This window comes from Cricetulus griseus, chromosome 7, assembly GCF_003668045.3.
Source record: "Cricetulus griseus strain 17A/GY chromosome 7, alternate assembly CriGri-PICRH-1.0, whole genome shotgun sequence".
Classification (NCBI taxonomy): Eukaryota; Metazoa; Chordata; class Mammalia; order Rodentia; family Cricetidae; genus Cricetulus; species Cricetulus griseus.
In genome coordinates, this window is record NC_048600.1 from 129292422 (window position 1) to 129310857 (window position 18436).

An 18436-nucleotide genomic window follows, 5' to 3' on the forward strand; every position below is an offset into this window, starting at 1 on the left:
TTAATTCTAGATCATTACCAAAGTAGTAAGGATCGGCACATATAAACAGGCCTGTAATGGTTCTAGAAACACAGGAAGCACCGCTGGGTCAGAAACTATCTGGAGAAAGACTAGGTTCTTTGTGGTAAGGGACTATTTCTGTCTCCATTGACAGGGCACTAACAGCACCAGGCATGCATACCCAGTGTCTCCAGATGTACTTTGTCACCAGACAAAGATGGCTGCAATCCTCCTATGCCAGAACAGCCACTTCTTTGTGACATGACATTGTTTCCCTTCCCAGCAAGGAGCTGAATTCCCTCACCCACTCTGGACTCTGGACTGGCCTTGTGATTTTCTTGGCCAATGGAATGTGACAGGAATGATGTCTTAAGCCTTCTGAGATTTGGCCACCAATGGCCCTTCAGATTGTTTTTATATTCTAGGACTCCCTGCCACCCTGTCAAGGATTGGTTTAGTCTGGGAGATGACAGAGGTGGAGGATGATCAAGGCGCCCAGCTGAGAGCTAGCCTAAGCTATCGGTTAAGATCCTTGTGTCACACAGGTTCTGTCTAGCTGCTGGAAGCCTGTTAGTTGCAATAGATACCCAAGTCATAGCAGGTGGAGCTGGTCTACTCTGAACTGCTGAGCTATACAATTATGAACAAGTTCATTGTCATTTTTTCAAGTCTTGGAAGTTTGGAAAACGTTCGGGGAGCTTGACAGACAACTGAGCAGTCGTTTTTGAGCCTTGTCTCTACATAGCTGCTGCTTGGGTTATGGGGCTTTGACAGATGCCTCAAGATATTGTATTTGTTATGTGTGTGGGTGTGCATGCACGAAGCCTCGTGTGTGTGTGTGTGTGTGTGTGTGTGTGTGTGTGTGTGTGTGCGCGCGCGCGTGAAGTGTCTTCCTCTATTGCTCTCCATTTTATTTTTTGAGGCAGGGTCTCTCACCAAACCCAGAGATTCTCCTCCTCAGTGCTGGGACCAAAAAGAAACCATATACTCTCATATCTTCAAAAGGAAAATGGTGGCTGTCCTTGCCCCTACTGATTTATACCATGAGAGGCTGAAATTATGTCACTTGATATTTGTATATGCGTAGTGCATGCCTGTGCATAATGTGTGTGTGTGGTGTGAGTGTGTGTGCTCACATGTGCATGGCGTGTGTGCATGTATACCACAGTGCATGTGTGGAGGCCAGAGAACAATTTGAGTCAGCTCTCTTCTTTTTTGTTTGTTTTGTTGTTGTTGTTGTTGTTGTTGTTTGTTCAAGAAAGGGTTTCTTTGTGTAACTACTCTGGCTGTCCTGGAACTCTGGATGTAGACCAGGCTGGTCTCGAACTCACAGAGATCCACCTGCCTCTGCCTCCTGAGTGCTGGGATTAAAGGCGTGCACCACTGCCACCACCACCCGGCCAGTTCTGTTCCTTTCCTCTACTGTGTGGAATCCAGAAATTGAACTAGGTTGTCAGGCTGGGTGACAAAAGCATCTTTGTCATTTGTTATCTCCTGGGCCCCTGCAACTTTTTTCCTAAGGGTTTCTTGTTTTATTTTTCGGGTATGTATGTGGTGCCCTCAGAGGCCAGAGGAGACACTGGATCCCTGGAGTTGGAGTTACAAGCCATTGTGAGCTGCCTGACTTGGTTGCTGGGAAGAGCAGTGTGCACTCCTCTCCACCCCGGGACTCTACATGTGTCAGCTATCTCATCATAGCAAGAACTAAATAACTAATACACTCATCCATGCGACTATGTCTAGTGGGAGTCTCTACAGGACACAGAGGAATATCCTAGGCCCCTTGGGATAAATGAAAGTAAATCCTAGATCAAAAGGAATTAATTTTAGAAGTTGATTTTGGCAAGTTTGTCAAACATATCCAAGGCTTACAACCGTTATGCAGAGTCATTATGGAATAAAATCAAATGACGGGAATGTGCTCTAAGCGAAGTGTATGAAGACTCTAAGCAAAGTGCACCAAAGTTCCAAGGAAACACTGCTGTTTGAGTCATGAACGTGTATTTGCAAATGTGTAAATCCCCGGGGCAGAGGTCATGTGTGCCTCAGCTCTCAGCCTAGAGTTCTGAGCTATGTCTCCACTTTGGGTGTCCAAACTGTCAAAATCAGAAGCACACTCCATTAGTCCAGCCTTTCTCACCAAGTCTTTCTTTGGCCCTGGATGGTACCACTCAATATGGTTCTGAGTTGCCAGCCCCTTGAATTTGAGGTGCTAACCTCTGCTGTGGTTGTCTGCAATTATCGACCTGCTGCTCCTGTGGGAGGGCAGCTCCGGACTCGTGACCTGCCTGGGTTGTCTTTCAGATACTCCCACGCCACTGAAGTCATGCTGCCTGCCCAAAGTAGGGCATGCACCAACATGCTCCTTCCTGCTGGCCACTCAGCAATGGTGGAACTCAGAGCCATGCGTCATGGTTGTGCTATTGTGCAGAGACCTTGAGGTAGCTCATACGAGTGCAGAGACTGGGTGCAAAAGCCTGGCCTTTGTTCCTGTTCCCAGCTCTCCCAGCTCTCAACGTGACACCGGAGCTTGTGCCCAGTCAGAATGGGACGACAGCCCAGACATCACCGCAGCACACTTACTTATCTATTTATTTAGTTGGTTGGTTGGGTGGGCTCTCTTCCCGCTTTGAACAGTGTCTTGCTATGTAGCCTGGGCTGGCCCAGAACTCATTAGGTTAGACCAGGCTGACCTCAAACTTGCAGTGATCCTCCTGCCTCTCCTTCCTGAGTGCTGGAATGAGACTGTAAGCAAGGAATGTATGTGATTACACAATCATAAATGCAGAGAGGACAGACGCGGCCTTTCATGCTGAGGACACTGAGCTTTTCAGAGTGCAATGCTCGATCCTCCTTGGGGCCTCTGTGTGTGTGTGTGTGTGTGTGTGTGGAGTGTGTGTGTGGTGTGTGTGTGTATGTGGTGTGTGTGGTGTGTGTATGGTGTGTGTGTGTGTGTGTGTGTGTGTGTGTGTGTGTGTGTGTGTGTGTGTGTGTGGTGTGTGTGTGTGTATGTGTGTGTGTGTGTGTGTGTGTGTGTGTGTGTGTGTATGTGTGTGTGTGTGTGTGTGTGTGTGTGTGTGTGTGTGTGTGTGTGTGTGTGTGTGTGTGTGTGTGTGTGTGTGGTGTGTGTGTGTGTGTGTGTGTGTGTGTGTGTGTGTGTGTGTGTGTGTGTGTGTGTGTGTGTGTGTGTGTATGTGTGTGGTGTGTGTGTGTGTGTGTGTGTGTGTGTGTGTGTGTGTGTGTGTGTGTGTATGTGTGTGTGTGTGTGTGGTGTGTGTGTGTGTGTGTGGTGTGTGTGTGTGTGTGTGTGTGTGTGGTATGTGTGTGTGTGTGTGTGTGTGTGTGTATGTGTGTGTGGTATGTGTGTGTGGTATGTGTGTGTGGTGTATGTGTGTGTGTGTGTGTGTGTGTGTGGTGATGGGGTTAGGTGGTGTGTGTGTGACAGTGTGTGCAGGTGTGGTGTGTGTTCGGGTGTGTGTGCGTGCGCATCCCATCATTCGTGTGTGGAGGTCAGAGCACGACTTTCGGTAGGTCCTTTCTCTTCTTCGACCATGTGGGTCGCCGACAGTAAACTTGGGTCTTTGGGTTTGGTGGCAAGTGTCTTTGCCCACTATCTCCCCAGCCCTAGGGTGGAAACAAGCAGAGCTGAAAATGGTGTTTATATCATTAATGCACTAAATCTAATGAACTATACAAAATGATTGGCTTTATATTATGTGAAATTATCTCAACTAACAAATAGGTAAAAAGGAAAGTAGAATACAATAATGAAACAAACATGGAGAGTCGTGGTCTTAACAATGGTGCATCATGATGCATGCATAATTAATGAGGGCAACTTTACATACAATTTTTGTATAATGAATGTTCTACAGTTCCCAAGGGGCTGGGTGCTGTCACCTTCCGAAAGGACTGTTGAGAAGCATCTGACAGGGACTTATTGAGACCTGTGGACAGTTCTTGTGTGTCTGAGGTGGTTGTGATGTCTCCTGACTCCTGCACTACCACAGGGCAGGTTGGTGGCTGCCAAGTCATAGTCCCCACAGGTGATAAAGACCAAAAACAAACAAAAGGAATAGGTATTCACCTTACACAAAACAAGCCTCAAGCTGGGTGGTTGTGGCACTTGCCTTTAATCCCAGCACTCAGGAGGCAGAGGCAGGTGGATCTCTGTGAGTTCAAGTCAGGCCTGGTCTACACAGTGAGTTCCAGGACAGGCTCCAAAAGCTATAGAGAAAACCTGTCTTGAAAAACAAACAAAAACAAACCAAGCCTTGACACCTGAGGCTACTTGCTGGTGCTGTGCCAGTCACAATTTCAGAGAAGCTAAGAAAGTGGACATGCAAAGGTGACTGTGTACCGGTTCCTTGCCAGGAGCACCCAAGTGTGGTGGATGCCATCCACTGCTTCTCTGTTTTATGGATGAGGCTGGGAGAGGAAGTGACCAGATAAAAGTGAGGCTGTTTATGACAGATACGTGGTCTCATATAATTCTCCAGAATTTGGCTTCAGAGACTAGAAAGGAAAAAAAAAAAAAAACTTGTTTGAACAGAAGGAATTTCTCTTCCTTCAACCCATGCCAGCTCAAAGCCAGACTCCACCCCTTCCTTTCCCTCCTCTGCTCTCCCAAGTGACTGGATGGAAGGAAAGGCCAGCACTCCTGGCCCCGACACCTGTACAAGGAGGCTATGTGACATCCACATCAGGAGACTTGCCCTCATCGTACGTGCTTGTAGGAACCAGCCAAGCACCATGAAGACCTGTCCTGGGCGACTGCATCCCTGGAGTCTAGGTGTCCTGGTTTTGACTTCAATGGCACTGTTCTTCATTGTATCCTCCTTCATTAAGGAGCCTAGCACAAAGCCTTCCAGGTAAGAAGGAGCCGATCCTGTGATTCCCAGAAAGACTACCCAGTGGGGAGGCCTGGGGAACTCTGAGCCACCTTGAAGTCCACTTGGGGTGTTAGAGTCAGGAGTCTTTACGAACCAAGTACCCCTGGAAGGAAGGGCAGTGTCAGAACTCAGGAAGGTTGCAGATGGAGGTGGTGGTGGTGACCAAGGTGCCTGGGGTACCAGGAGGCTTGTGCAAGAAGGCAGGCAGGAGTTAGGAACCCGTGGACTGAGTCTGTAGAGATCAGACACAAGGCAAGTTGCCCCAGAGGGCTGCTGAGTAACAGGGCAGCTGAAGAAGGGCTTGCTCTCACATGCCATTCTCCTTGACCTGAAGCAAAGACTTAGCCTGTGGATTTCCTGTGTCTCAAGGGTATTCTCACCCTGAAAAATGAGTCAGGAAAATTTAAGACCTCCCATGGGCGGGGGCAGGAAGGGGGACCTTCAAATCTGAGCCCTAAGCCACTCCTCCACCAGAACTTGTAAATATTTAGCATGTTTCTAGCTGTGAGACCCTCTTCCCAGAATCAACATTTGAAAACAATGCATTCAAGCCAGGCAGTGGTGGCTCAGGCCTTGAATCCCAGCACTGGGGAGGTGTAGAGGCAGGTGGATCTCTGTGAGTTTGAGGCCAGCCTGGTCTCCAGAGTGAGTTCTGGGACAGCCAGGCCTACACAGACAAACCCTGTCTAAAAAAAAAAAAAAAAAAAAAAAAAAAAAAGAGGAAGAGAGAGAGACAGACAGACAGGCAGACAGACAGACAGACAGACAGAAAAGAAACAATACATTCATTCTCTCCTAGAGAGGAGGAAAGTACACAGACGCTGGGCGATGGGCTGGGGATGAGGCTCAGGGGGTGGCATGCTGACAGGCGTGAACAAGCCCCACTCTGATTCCCTGGATCAAACCAGGATGATGGCAAATCCTAGGACTTGGGAGGTAGGGACAGAAGGATCAGGAATTCAAGTTCAGCAACATAGCAAGTTCAAGGCCAGCCTGAGCTACAGGAGAGAAATGAACCAGGAAGTGAGGGTCCCCGACTCTGTTGCTCCTTAGTACCCGGGCAAGCACAGTGCTCACACTACCATATCAGACCCTTCTGCAGTGTACATATGAACCAGGCATTGTCCTACACACTTCCAGTTTCTCACTCCTGGTTAGGAGTCACCCAACTTTATGCTGCCCTGCCTGTCACAGAGCTGGGCTTAAACCCAGGCATCTCCATCCCATAACCTGAACTTGATGCCTGTAGGTGATGTAGCTGAGGGTGACTTTGAACTTCTGATCCTCCTGCCTCTCTCCCTCCCAAGTGCTGGGATTGCAGGTGTGATCCACCATGTTGGCTTAGGACACTTTTTACCTGGAAAAGATTTGTCTGTCTTTCCTGTGTGGTCATTAGGTTGTGATTAGGAGAGTTCATGATTTGGGGAAAGTCTGGTTCAACACTCTCCCCCCATGCAAAACATCTTCTAAGTCTCCTGCAAATGTCTCCATACTTTTGTTCACTTCAAGAGTTTATTTAGAAGATATTTAGTTTTGCTTGTGGTATGAAGATGTCTTTGTGTCTGTTGGAACCTTTGTTTGTTTGAGACAAGGTCTCTCTATATAGCCCTGGTCTAACTTGCTATGTAGATTAGGGAGACCTCAGACTCACAGAGATATGCCTGTCTCTGCTTCCCAAGTATCAGATTTAGACACCTGTACATCTATGCCCAGAGCTCCATGGCTATTTATTTATTATTTATGTCACTTGATTGCTCAGTTCTCAAGTATGCATTTTGTCGATGACAACAGCTCTCAGTATCAAAGGTCATCCCTAGAAGAACACAGGGAGGTTGAGGGGGTGGGAGGACTCCAAGGCTACTTCAGAGAAGCTTCTAGTAGGATGGGCTGCAGGAGAACCACTCCAGGCCCCGGTACCCAGCCAATGCCACAGGCTCCCAAGTGGGTATGGTAAATAGACTGGTCCCATTTCTGGTCTAGAGACTTCTGAAGGCCGAATGTCAGTGCAGTTGTGCACTGTGTGTAACACGTGGGAAGACCACAGAACTACTCTATCCTGTTCCGGGTCTCCATGGCCCTGGCAGCTGTGGAGCAGGAGCTTAGCACTTCCTGTGTCAGGGGTCAAGGAGTGGAACACTCATTCCCAGAAAAATGTCTGTGGACAATGATGTTGCTGGGAGCTATGGGAGGCAGGAGCCTGGGAAAGACCCTCTGAGGGGGCCTCACAGCACAGGCGCCATCCCAGGGAAACCTCAGACATTGACTGTTGAGGCCATGTCAGCAAGAGCTGGGCAGCCAACAAGCTGACTGAACCTCAGGGCAAGCAAGGGCATCTCTGTCCCAAGCCAGGTCGTGAATACAACTCAAAGAGGCTTTGAAAGGGGAAAAGGGCTGGGGAAAGGGTGTGACTGACTGGTAGAGCAAATGACTAGAGTCTGAGGTCCTGGGTTTGATTCCCAGGACGGAAACTAGAAGGAAGGGGGGATAGATAGATAGATAGATAGATAGATAGACAGACAGACAGATAGATAGATAGATAGATGGATGATGGATACATAGAGATACACACACATGTACAAACATGCATGCATAGGTAGGTAGATGATAGGCCATAGATACACAGATAGACAGGTTAGATAGGTAGCTACATCAAGCACAGACAGACACAACAGTGTCTCACTATTTAACACAAGCTAGCCTCAAACCACTCATCCTGCTGCCTCAGCCTCCCAAGTGCTGTGAGTATGGGCATGTACTACCGCTCAAAACTAGAATGAGTTTTAAAATCAGCTGAAGGGACTGTGACGTGAAACGTGTTCAATAAACTAACTATAATTAGTTATTTCAAATGATTGACAGAGGGAACGGTTGCCAGGGAGAGAGGTCCCTGAATGAGTCTAGACGGCCTCTGTTGAAGCCTCAAAGACAGAATGCAGTTTGGTAGAGTGACCAGTCATCGGCCTGCAGGCAGGGAGGAGTACACAGAGAATGGGGCTAACCTAGAACAACCCATCAGCCTCTCGGAATGGGGAGTAGCATCCCCAGTATGGGGGGCTTACCTGGAAAGCAGGGGGACCCTGGAGAAGGGGTGGGCAGAGAACGTTAGCCAAGGATGTTTGGAGCAGAAAGGCTGCCTCATGAGAGCAGGATTTTTGCAGCCATCTAGGGTGATAATCAGGGCAGTGGGGCAAAGGGATTGGCTAAGTAGTTAATTCTGGCAATAAATGTAGGAAGGAGGCGTCAGCCACTGAAGCCAAGGAGGGTCCTGGACAAGAAAGAAGTGAACTTCAAGATATGCTTTGAAGGGGTAAGGGGAGGAAGTGCAAACATGGGGGTGGTGCAAAGGTGACCCCAAGTCTTACAGCTTGGAGGGGCCACAATGCTGCTGTAGCAGCCAATGGATGGAAGCAGCAAAATCAGTAAAAGACAGCCAGCAACAGGCAAGTGCAGAGAAGCACGCCTGGGACCCCAGCACGGGGGAGGGGGGGGGCGGGAGGCTGCAGCGGGAGACTCTTGGGCTAGTCAGCCATCACCACACAGAGCCCTGACTCAAATCAAGAAAAAGATGGAAGGGATTGGGGGGATGGCTCAGTCAGTGACTTGCTGGTTCACGATGTGAGCATCTGAGTTGATTCCCAGCATCACGGAAAATCCAGGCTTAGTGTTGGACACTCGGGAACCCAGTGCTGGGGAGGTGGAGACAGGTGGATCCCTGGGGGGTCAATGGCCAGTCAGCCATCCAAGCCTACTCATCAAGCTCGCAGCCAATGAGAGACTCTGTCTCTAATGGGAAAGTACAAGTGTCTAAGGAAGACACAGAGGCTGACCTCAGGTGTCCACGTGCACAGGCACCAACACACATGTGCACATGTACCAACACACACAACAATAGTTTAGTACAGTTTAAAATGATGAAAGAAAGCCATGGAAGTTTTACCTGGCTTTTTGGGGGTCAATGTGTTGGTGGCAATGCCCTCTCTGACCACACATTGATTCAGAACTGGAGTCATTCCATCAGCCACACCCCAGGGACCGTCTCTGTGTGGCTTTGATCTTTACAACTCTCTATGATTTTTGTCTGTTCATCTTTTCAAAGAAGATTAATATGAGATCCCCAAAGGTCAAGGCTGGTCTCTCCCCCAACCCGGGGCTGCAAAGAAGGGATTTTGGCCCTGGGTGCCATTCTTACTCCACCCCTTTCCGCTGAGCTCTCAAGAGATCAACAGTCCAGCAGAAGGCAGCAAGACATGAATCTGAAAGTGTGAGTGTTTGTGTGGTGCTGTTGTTAGTGCTGAAGCAAGCTGGACGGTTGTTACAGAAGAGAGTGGGAAGGTTCCAGCAAGTATGGGGAGTGCCAGAGCATCATGGAGACAACAGGGCTCCTGTCATGTCCAGAGGCCACTTCAGCAAGGGGGACATTGCAATCTAAGGATGCAGCAAGTCAGTGTCCACTCAGGAACATGAGACTAATGGGAGGCCGAGTGAACCTGAACCTAAGATCTATGTGAATTTTTAATTTTATTCCGTTTGAGTATAAGGCATGTTCATGGAGCTGGAGAAATGGCTTAGCAGTTAAGAGCACTGGCTGCACTTTCAGAGGACCCAGGTTCAATTCCCAGCACCCACATAGTGGCTCACAACCGCCTGTAATCCCACGGATTTCTAGAGAAGCCAATGGCCTCTTGTGGCTTTCCCAGATTCCAGGCACACACATGGTGCACATACATGCAGGAAAAACAACCGCACACATAAAATAAACTAAAAATAAAAACCAAAAGAAATATATCTATTTTCCAGAATGTGTATTTGTATTATTTCTAACTATGTGCATGATGGCGTGTGTCTGTGCACATGAATGAAGGTGTCCACGGAGGAGTGGGATCCCTGGAACTTAAGTGGGTGTGAGCCACCTAATAGGGGTGCTGGGAACAATCAAATGGGCCCTCTGGGAGAGCAGTATGTCATCTGAACTGCTGAGCCATCTCTCCAGCCAAGAAACAGGCAGATTTTCCCTGACCCTCTGCTTTCAGGGCTCAAACCGCTGCTTCAGCAAACTGCAGAATTCAATCCCAGAAGGCCACACTTCCTTGTTCCTTGATGGTGTTCCCAGGACGCCATCAAGGGCTCCAGGAGAGCTGGTGTGGTGCCCTGTCACAGGAACAAGCAGCCGACTTTAATAATTTATTCATCTTTATTTTATGTGCATTGGTGTTTTGCCTGCATGTATGTCTATGTGAGAGTGTCAGTCAGATCCTCTGGAACTGGAGTTACAGACAGTTGTGAGCTGTCATGGAGGTGCTGGAAATCAAACCCAAGTCCTCTGAAGAGCAGCCAGAGCTCTTAACCACTGAGCTATTTCTACAGACCCAACAGGTAGCCAATTTTTAAAAAATTTTTAAAAAGATTTTGTTGATTTCTTATGTATACGGTCTTCTGCCTGCAGACCAGCAGAGGGCACCAGATCTCATTAAAGGTGGTTGTGAGCCACCATGTGGTTTCGGGAATCGAACTCAGGACCTCTGGAAGAACAGTCAGTGCTCTTAACTGCTGAGCCATCTCTCCAGCCCCAGGAAGCCAATTTTAAGCCATTAGTTGGGCTGCTATGGAGACCACCGTTTTCCCTGTTTTGGGGCTTCTACAGACCCACCTAGCTAGGGAGATCTTCTGACCCTGCCTGTGGTCCTGTCTTCCTTGGATCAGCATGTAACCATTCCCCTCAGGTTCTTCTCAGGCCCTTAGAGCCCACCTGTAACCTCAGCACACTGGAGGCTGGGGTCCCCAGAGCAAGCGAGCTGGAAGCTGGGTTAGTAAGGGCGGTCGAGCCAGAAGCTGGGTTAGTAAGGGCAGGTCGAGGTGAGGGAAGGCAGATATGTAAGGTGGAGAGCAACTGAGGAAGGAGCGCTATGTCAGCCTCGACCTCCACACACATACACGCATGTGCTCGTCCGCACACACGCGTTCTGCCTCACAACCAAAAGACAAGTTAATTAACTGAATGCCTTTTGTTGACTGCCTTGTAAAGTCCTTGTGATAGTGTCATGAGGCTTTTTAAAAAAACTTTGTGTGTGTTCACGTGTGCTGTGGTACACACAGGGCCGTCAGGGGACAAGTTTCAGGACGTGGTTCTCACGTGGGGCTCAGGAATCAAACTCAGGTTGTCAGACTTGGTGGTAAGAGCTTATACCAGCTTGTCAGCCCCAATTAGTAGTTTAAGGTGGGCTGGCCTCAATAGGTTGGTTGTTTTTAAAACAGGATCTGAACATGTCCAGGATGACCTGGAACTCACTGTGTAGCCCAGGCTGGCCTGGATCTCCTGCTCATCCTGACTTAGCTCCCTAGGAGCTGAGGGCTGGAATGGGCAAGGCAGGTGTTAAGAATACTGAAGAAATGGGGCTTCAAAAGGTTGTGACTGGTCAGGGCAAGGCTGAAGCAGGCAGGGCACGGCTGAGCCAGGCTCTGTAGGGCCTTCTCTACCCAGTGTGCACCAGTGTCCACTTACCAAGAGTTTTCTCAGATTCAAGATCAACCAGTAAAACAAGCTGGAATTAGCCATGGGTAGGAGACAATGTTACTGGAGTTAGGGTCAGAGCCTGGGTCCTGGCAGGCCTAACAAGTCACCACTACTTGTCTTCAATAGACAAATTAAAAAAAAGGAGCAATAGTAAAGAGAGCATAGTGGCACACACCTTTAGTCCCAGCGTTTGTGAGGCAGATGCTGGCAAATCTGAGTTCAAGGCAGACAGGGCCACACTGTGAGTTCCAGGACATCTAAGCAACATAGTGAGACCTTGTCTTGAAAACAAACAAACAAACAAAAACTTAAAACAAAGTAATAGTGAAAAGCAGAAAGATTCACTTAGTGTGGTCACCTTGGGAAAGGAGACAAAGGTCCGGTGATTCCCAAGTCCATCTTCAGGGCAGGCCTCGTGTAGGGACCAGAGGACATCAGCCATCTTCTCCATCACTCGCACTTGATTTTTTGAGATAGGGTCTCTCCTGAACCTACAACTCACCAGCTGGCTCACTGGATGGCCCGTGAGCACTTCCTATATAAGACCACTCAGTGTGTGTGTCCCAAGGAAGAAAGCCCTTGGTTAAGCAATGAGGGCCCAGGGCTACCAGAAATCCTCTAGTCTCTGCCCCTCAGGACAGCAAGCTCTGTGGACATGCTGAGCATTGAACTTGGGTCTTTATGCTTAAGCAGCAAGCATGTTCCCACTGAGCCATCCCCTTCCCCCATCCTAATATTTCTATCTTGGAGTGCAATATCTTACATCTTTATCTCCCAGGAGCATCAGAATTATGTAATCAAATTGCTTTTTGCCTGGGGATTGTCTTGCGAGTGTTCACTCTGTCCTTTGAGTAAGAGTTTTATAGAAAAGTGCTCATCTCAACCCGACCAGGTCCATGTACAAGGTTGGGGCCTTGGAATCTGAACACACAGAGCAGCTCCTGAACTCTGTGCATGAGAATGAGGGAACACCTGTAAATATACCCACATAGGCACACCTACTCATTATAAGCATATTTAACTCTAGAGCATTAAATGAAACTAGATTACGTAGTTTTGCCACTACCTGGGTCATTGCTTCGACTTCCTATAAAATATAAACAAGTCACCAAGTAACCAGAGCACCTACAAAACAGAACGACCTGCAGAGTCACTGCACCAACCTTGCCTCTAGACAGATTCCAAAGAGGGGCGCTTTATCTCTCCATACAGCTGTCTGTCCGTGCTGTAGGCTGTGTTTAATGTAGAAGGCCTGCTCCCTTCGGCTGGGCGTGTGGCTCAGTAGGTAGCTCTGCCCAACAGGCCTGAAGCCAGGAGTTTGATCCCCAGCACTGCACAAAGTGGGGAAAGAGGTCCATGTATTCCCAGCATTAGGAGGTGGAGGCAACATCATCAGAAGTTCAGAGTCATCCTTGGATACACAGTGATTTAGAGGCCAGCCTGGGGCACATGAAATATGTCTTAGTTTTTAAAAAACGTGTGTGTGTTTGTGTGTAAATACATACCCATGTATGTATCTGTGTAAGCATGCATGCCAGAGAGGCTCATCCGTTAAGATTGAGTTCTGGTCTTGCAGAGGATCTGGGTGTAGCACTCACAGCGAGCTCTGTGTGTGCCTGAATTCTTGTGCACGATACCCACACACAGACAGAACAACATTTAAAAATAAAAGTAGCCGGGTGGTGATGGGGTTGCCTTTAATCCCAGCACTCAGGAGGCAGAGGCAGGAGGATCTCTGTGAGTTTGAGGCCATCCTTGTCTACAGAGTGAGTTCCAGGAGAGGCTCCAAAGCTATAGAGAAACTGTCTTGAAAATCCAAAACCAAAAGAGAGAGAAAGAAAGAGAGAGAGAGAGAGAGAGAGAGAGAGAGAGAGAGAGAGAGAGAGAGAGAGAGAGAGAGAGAGAGAGAGAGAGAGAGAGAGAGTTAAGTCTTTGTTCAGTTTTAGGGTCAGGACAATGCCCTCCCGGGAAGATTAGAACAAGTTTCCTAGTTTAGGAAATTAAGAGATACAATGTAACAAAAAGCTGTCCGCCCCTCCCCCATCTCTGAGGGAAGGCAGGACCAGGAGGAAAGATTAGCACAGGTTCTTGCCCTCTTCACAGACTGCATTTCTTCAGAGCTGGGGGATCCACCTGGTCTTCTGCCTCTGACAGAGAAGATCCCTGACTGCCCAGGCCTGACATCTGGCCTCATTCAAATCTGCAGTATGTGTGTATGTGTCTCAGTGTACCCTGCACAGAACAGACACTTAGTGAACAGCAAGTGAGTGACATCTTTCTTATATCCTCTGTGACAATACTACAAAAATGTCTCATATCTGAGAGACTGGAACTTTCCCTGGAACTCACAGCCAGAGCTAATCTTACACGTGGTGATCACATAAGACTTAAGACTGTCTATTCTCCTGTGTACTCAGTCTGTTTACCCCACACTTTAGATAGCAATATAGCAGGTATGTAACAGTATAACACTTATGTGCCTCCAATTTCCCATATGACCAACTTTTACAACCTGAGCAGCGCTATAACCCTGAACTCTGTTCTCCTGGGTGTCTCTGACCCAGAGAACAATCCATGCCCATCATTTCCTGAATGCAATAAAGATAGAGGGTGGAGCAATCTTAGAAAATGTTGGACACATCATTTGGATATTGCTTGATAAACAATGATATTTGTCACAGTGAAGTTGGTCTGTTGGAGCCAATGACTGCATCCTTTGTAAAGCTGCTGAAGATATCTGTAGAGTAACCCGTTCCTTCCCTGTGTGGTGATTTCCTGCCGATCATAAAGACAGAGCAAAGCCCTTAGTCGGGGACAGACACACTGGTGGACTCAAAGTAGAGGCAGATTCACAAAGCAGCCTTCAGGCAGGCACAGATTCAGGCTCAATCAAGAGATGGCCATGGGACAGAAGACACAGGGAGAGTGAAGTAGAGAATTCAAATCTTAATCCCAGCACTGGGAGGCAGAGGCAGGTGGATCTCTATGAGTTCGAGGCCAGCCTGGCCTACAGAGCCAGTTCCTGGACAGGCTCCAAAGCTACACGGAGAGACCCTATCTCTAAAACAAAACAAAAAATTAAATTAAATGCTCATAGATCACATGCTTTTGTTCAAGTCTATTTCCTTGCTGGACCTAGTGGCATGGCTGTAATCCCAGCACTTGAGTGATGGAGGCAGGAGAATGAGGAATAGAGGACTCCCCTCTGCTATGTAGTGAGCTAGAAGCCAGCCTGGGTTTCCTGATTCCCTGTCACAAATTACTAAAACAACAACATGAGTGTGAGAGGGAACAAACTAATACCTGTTAAATATACATTTATATATATATATATATATATTTTTTTTTTTGAGACAGGTTTTCTCTGTTTAACAGTCCTAGCTGTCCTGAAACTCACTCTGTACACCAGGCTGTCCTGGAACTAACCTTACAGAGATCCACCTGCCTCTGCCTTCTGAGTGCTAGGATTAAAGTCGTGTGACACCATTGGGCAACTATTTTAAATTTTTTATGTGTATGATTGTTTTGCTTGTATGTATCTACGTGTGCCATGTGTAGGCCTGGTGCCTGTGGAAGCCAGAGAAAGGTATGAGATGCCCTGAAACTGGTACAGGTGGTTGTGAGCAGCATGACCACACTAGCACTGTTACAGGTGGTTGTGACCCCCATGGGAGCACTAGAATTGAGTCCCAGCTCTCTGTGAGGGCAGCACATGCTCTTAACTGCTGAGCCAGTTATCTAGCTTTTATTTATTTCGAGATAGGACTTTTCTATATAGCCTTGTATATCATGGGACTCACTGTGTAGCCCAGGCTAGCCTGGAACTCACAAGGCTCTACTTGCCTCTCTGCCTCCCAGGTTCTGGGATAAAGTTGTGCACCACCACCCCTTGGCATTTTACTTCTTTATTTGGAGAGAAGGGGCACACAGGTAATTGCATGTGTGTGGAGGTCAAAGGACTGCTTGGGGGAGTTGGTTCTCTCCCTCCACCTTGTGGGTTTTGGGGACCCAACTCAGATCGCCAATCTTGATAGTCACTGCTTTCATCTGCCAAGCCTCTTGCCAGCCCCAACGTTTGCAGTTCGAACATGACGCCCTGCACTCTGTTGGTCGGTAATGTCAGCAGGCTTTGCTCAGATGATAAAAGCCGTGGTCCACCATACAGATGGGATGAGCCAGGTTCAGACAGATGCTCAGACTTTCAGGTCTGTGGGTCTGTCCATGTCACATTCTTTCTTTTTTTTCCCCTCACACAGCCTCAGTAAGTGTCCTGCATATAGCTGAGAAAGGGAAGGCTGGGTTTTAAATGAGTTCAGCAGACACAAGATAAATGATGAATAGGTGTTTCTTAGGGAAGGACTTACACAGATAAGAGAAAATAATCACTGTGGTCTTTGTGCTCCAGAAGATGCAGTCTCTGCTCTCCTGATGCTCTCAGGAAACCAAGAGAGCTCTTGCCAGCCCCTCCTCTACCTTAATGGGTCACTTCTGCACCTGAAACCACACCCAAAGGTTGTGGCCACTACTACAAGTTCACTGGCAAGGCAAGGTGCCACTACAAGAGAGAGTGGTAGAGCAGACAGGACTTGAGACACAGATACCCAAGATGAACAGGAGCAGTGATGAGAGGGACATGTGAACAGGGACTGAAAAAGTGGGACTCCACCTGGGTCATGGCCAGACTAGGTCCAGATAGGATCTTTCCCCACATTCCTGGATCCCCTCAAATCTCCCTATAACGTAATCGTCTAGAAGTCTAGGGAGAAAAGCACAAATCATGTAGGGACTCACAGAACAACTGATGCCAGCTACACAACAGAAGGATGCTGTCTTAGTCAGTGTTCTATTGCTGTGAAGAGACACCTTCACCAAGGCAACTAATAGAAGAAAACATTTAATTGGGGCTTGCCTACAGCTCCAGAGGCTTGGCCATCCTCATCATTGCGGTGGGTGTGTGACAGGCAGCAGGCAGGCAGGTGTGGTGCTGAGAGCTTTACATACTGATTGATGTACTGGCAGAGAGAGAGAGACCAGGCCAGGCTTGGGCTCTTGAAACTTCAAAGCCACCCCAGTGACACCCCTCTTCCAACGAGGCCACACCTCCTCATCCTTCCCAAACAGTTCCACAAACATTAGAACCTATGAGGGCCATTCTCATGCGAACCATCACAGATGCTTTCAACAGACCTACATAAAAGTAGAAAAACAGGGGTGGGGGAGTTGATTAGATGGGAAAGTGATTGCCACATAAGCATGAGTTCAAATCCAAGTTCCACAGGCACCAGCCTGTAACCTAGAGGATTCCTGGGATGGGTTAGCCCCCCAATCTAGCTGCATAGCGAGCATCAGGTTCAGTGAGAAACTCTGCCTCAATTAATAAGGGGGAGAGTGATAAAGGAAGACAGGGCTGGGTTACAGGTGCCAGCGTGGCTCTATTTATTGCTGTATTTCTGTTTTAACGTGGGTGCTGTGGATTCAAACTCCACTGCTCATGCTCACACAGTAAGCACTCTTCCTCACTGAGCTGTCTCCCTGCCTCCTACTGATGGTTCTGGCCTGTTTGTATAGCATCCAACCTTCATCAAGAGTTATCTGTGTCCAGGTATCAGTTTATAAGGGAGAACAAAGAAGAAAAATCTCAGGAGACACTAGAAAAGTACACACCCCACAGACCCATCACGAAGCTGCCACCGAGAGCTCAAATAAAGAACAAGACTGCTGTCAGGACAGAGGAGCGGGGCCAGCAGAGTCAGAACAGTGAGGAAGCCAGAGGAGATGGGGAGAAGAAGAGAAAGGCGGGGCCTGTGGCAAAGACACTTGTTCCAGAAAGTTGGGGAAGAAAATTGGCAGCCACAGCAACACTGTTAACAAGGCTGAGAAAGAAAGCGACCAGCAGAGGAGCTGTTCCAGCCAAGGAGAAGGTGGCCCAGGTCAAGCCCTCCCCCTCCTCTTTCCCTCACCACACCACACAAAGAAGGCAAAGGCTGAAGGCATCCAACTTCAAGTCTGAGCCTCACTGGGATTTTGAGGAAGACTACCGCTTGGATGTGGGGGGCCTGCAGACGGTGAGTTGGGACCTCCTCACTCCCTCTTCTCCCACACCCCACCCCCATCCCCACCCCAAGCAGCACCTTCCTCTAGGCCCAGCTTTCAATTTACCTTGAGCCTCCCTGTGCTCGGCCAACACTGCAATGCGTGAATCCTTCCTTCCTAGGACAGCCAAAATCAGGAGGGAGAGGCAACTCAGAAAGTCGTGGGTGGGAAGGGTTTGCTTTGGGACCAAGGACGAAGGCTGGGGCAGATCAGCAATCTGTGGGGACACAGTGCAGACAGTTCTGGGGTGTGGCACACGCATCCTTATTCTATGGTCCTGGGACAGATAGACAAGATGATAGCCTCCTGCCCAGCTGCTGCCCTCCCAGAACACTGGCATCCCTGGGAAGCCCTCTCAAGAACCTCCACTCTCCTCCAGGCTCAAGACAATTTCCAAACCCTCAACCCCATACCACCTCCCTGAACTCTCTCATGCCTGCCCTGGAGGGCGATGTTGAAAACCTGTTTGTGTGGATATCCAGAGAGCGAGATCATAGTCCCCACAGTACGGTGGTCATTCCACCTGTGGCCTTCAGATTTACAAGGCTGTAGCTGCCCAGGAGTTTTCTGGGACCAAGGTGGGCCAGCCATGCAGAGTTAGACAGCCAGGCATGGGGTCCAGAATGAAAGACCGAGCAGGGGCAGGAGCTTTCAAGCTGAAATGCCCAGCCCAGCCTCTGGCTGATGGTGCCCAGCCAGCCTCTGGCCGATGACTTTCTGGGGCCAGTCTCTTGCCTGACATGTGCTCCCACAAACAGACCTGTCCCGACTCTCTGAAGATCAGGGCCTCCAAGTCACCGTGGCTCCAGAATATCTTTCTGCCCAACCTGACTCTCTTCCTGGACTCTGCACACTTCACCCAGGGCGAGTGGGACCGCCTGGAGCACTTTGCACCGCCCTTTGGCTTCATGGAGCTCAATCAGTCCCGTGAGTCCTCACT

The 18436-nt window shown here is 48.7% G+C and overlaps 1 protein-coding gene across 1 annotated transcript in view; it reads left to right on the forward strand.

Moving 5' to 3' along the window:
- Positions 1–18436, forward strand: part of LOC100763224 (alpha-N-acetylgalactosaminide alpha-2,6-sialyltransferase 1) — a 37342-nt gene that overhangs the window by 16887 nt on the left and 2019 nt on the right. The window contains exons 2-3 of the mRNA XM_035448174.1: positions 16972–17468; positions 18255–18423. Coding sequence (XP_035304065.1) covers positions 16972–17468; positions 18255–18423 — 666 coding nt within the window. The remainder of the gene's footprint in view (positions 1–16971; positions 17469–18254; positions 18424–18436) is intronic.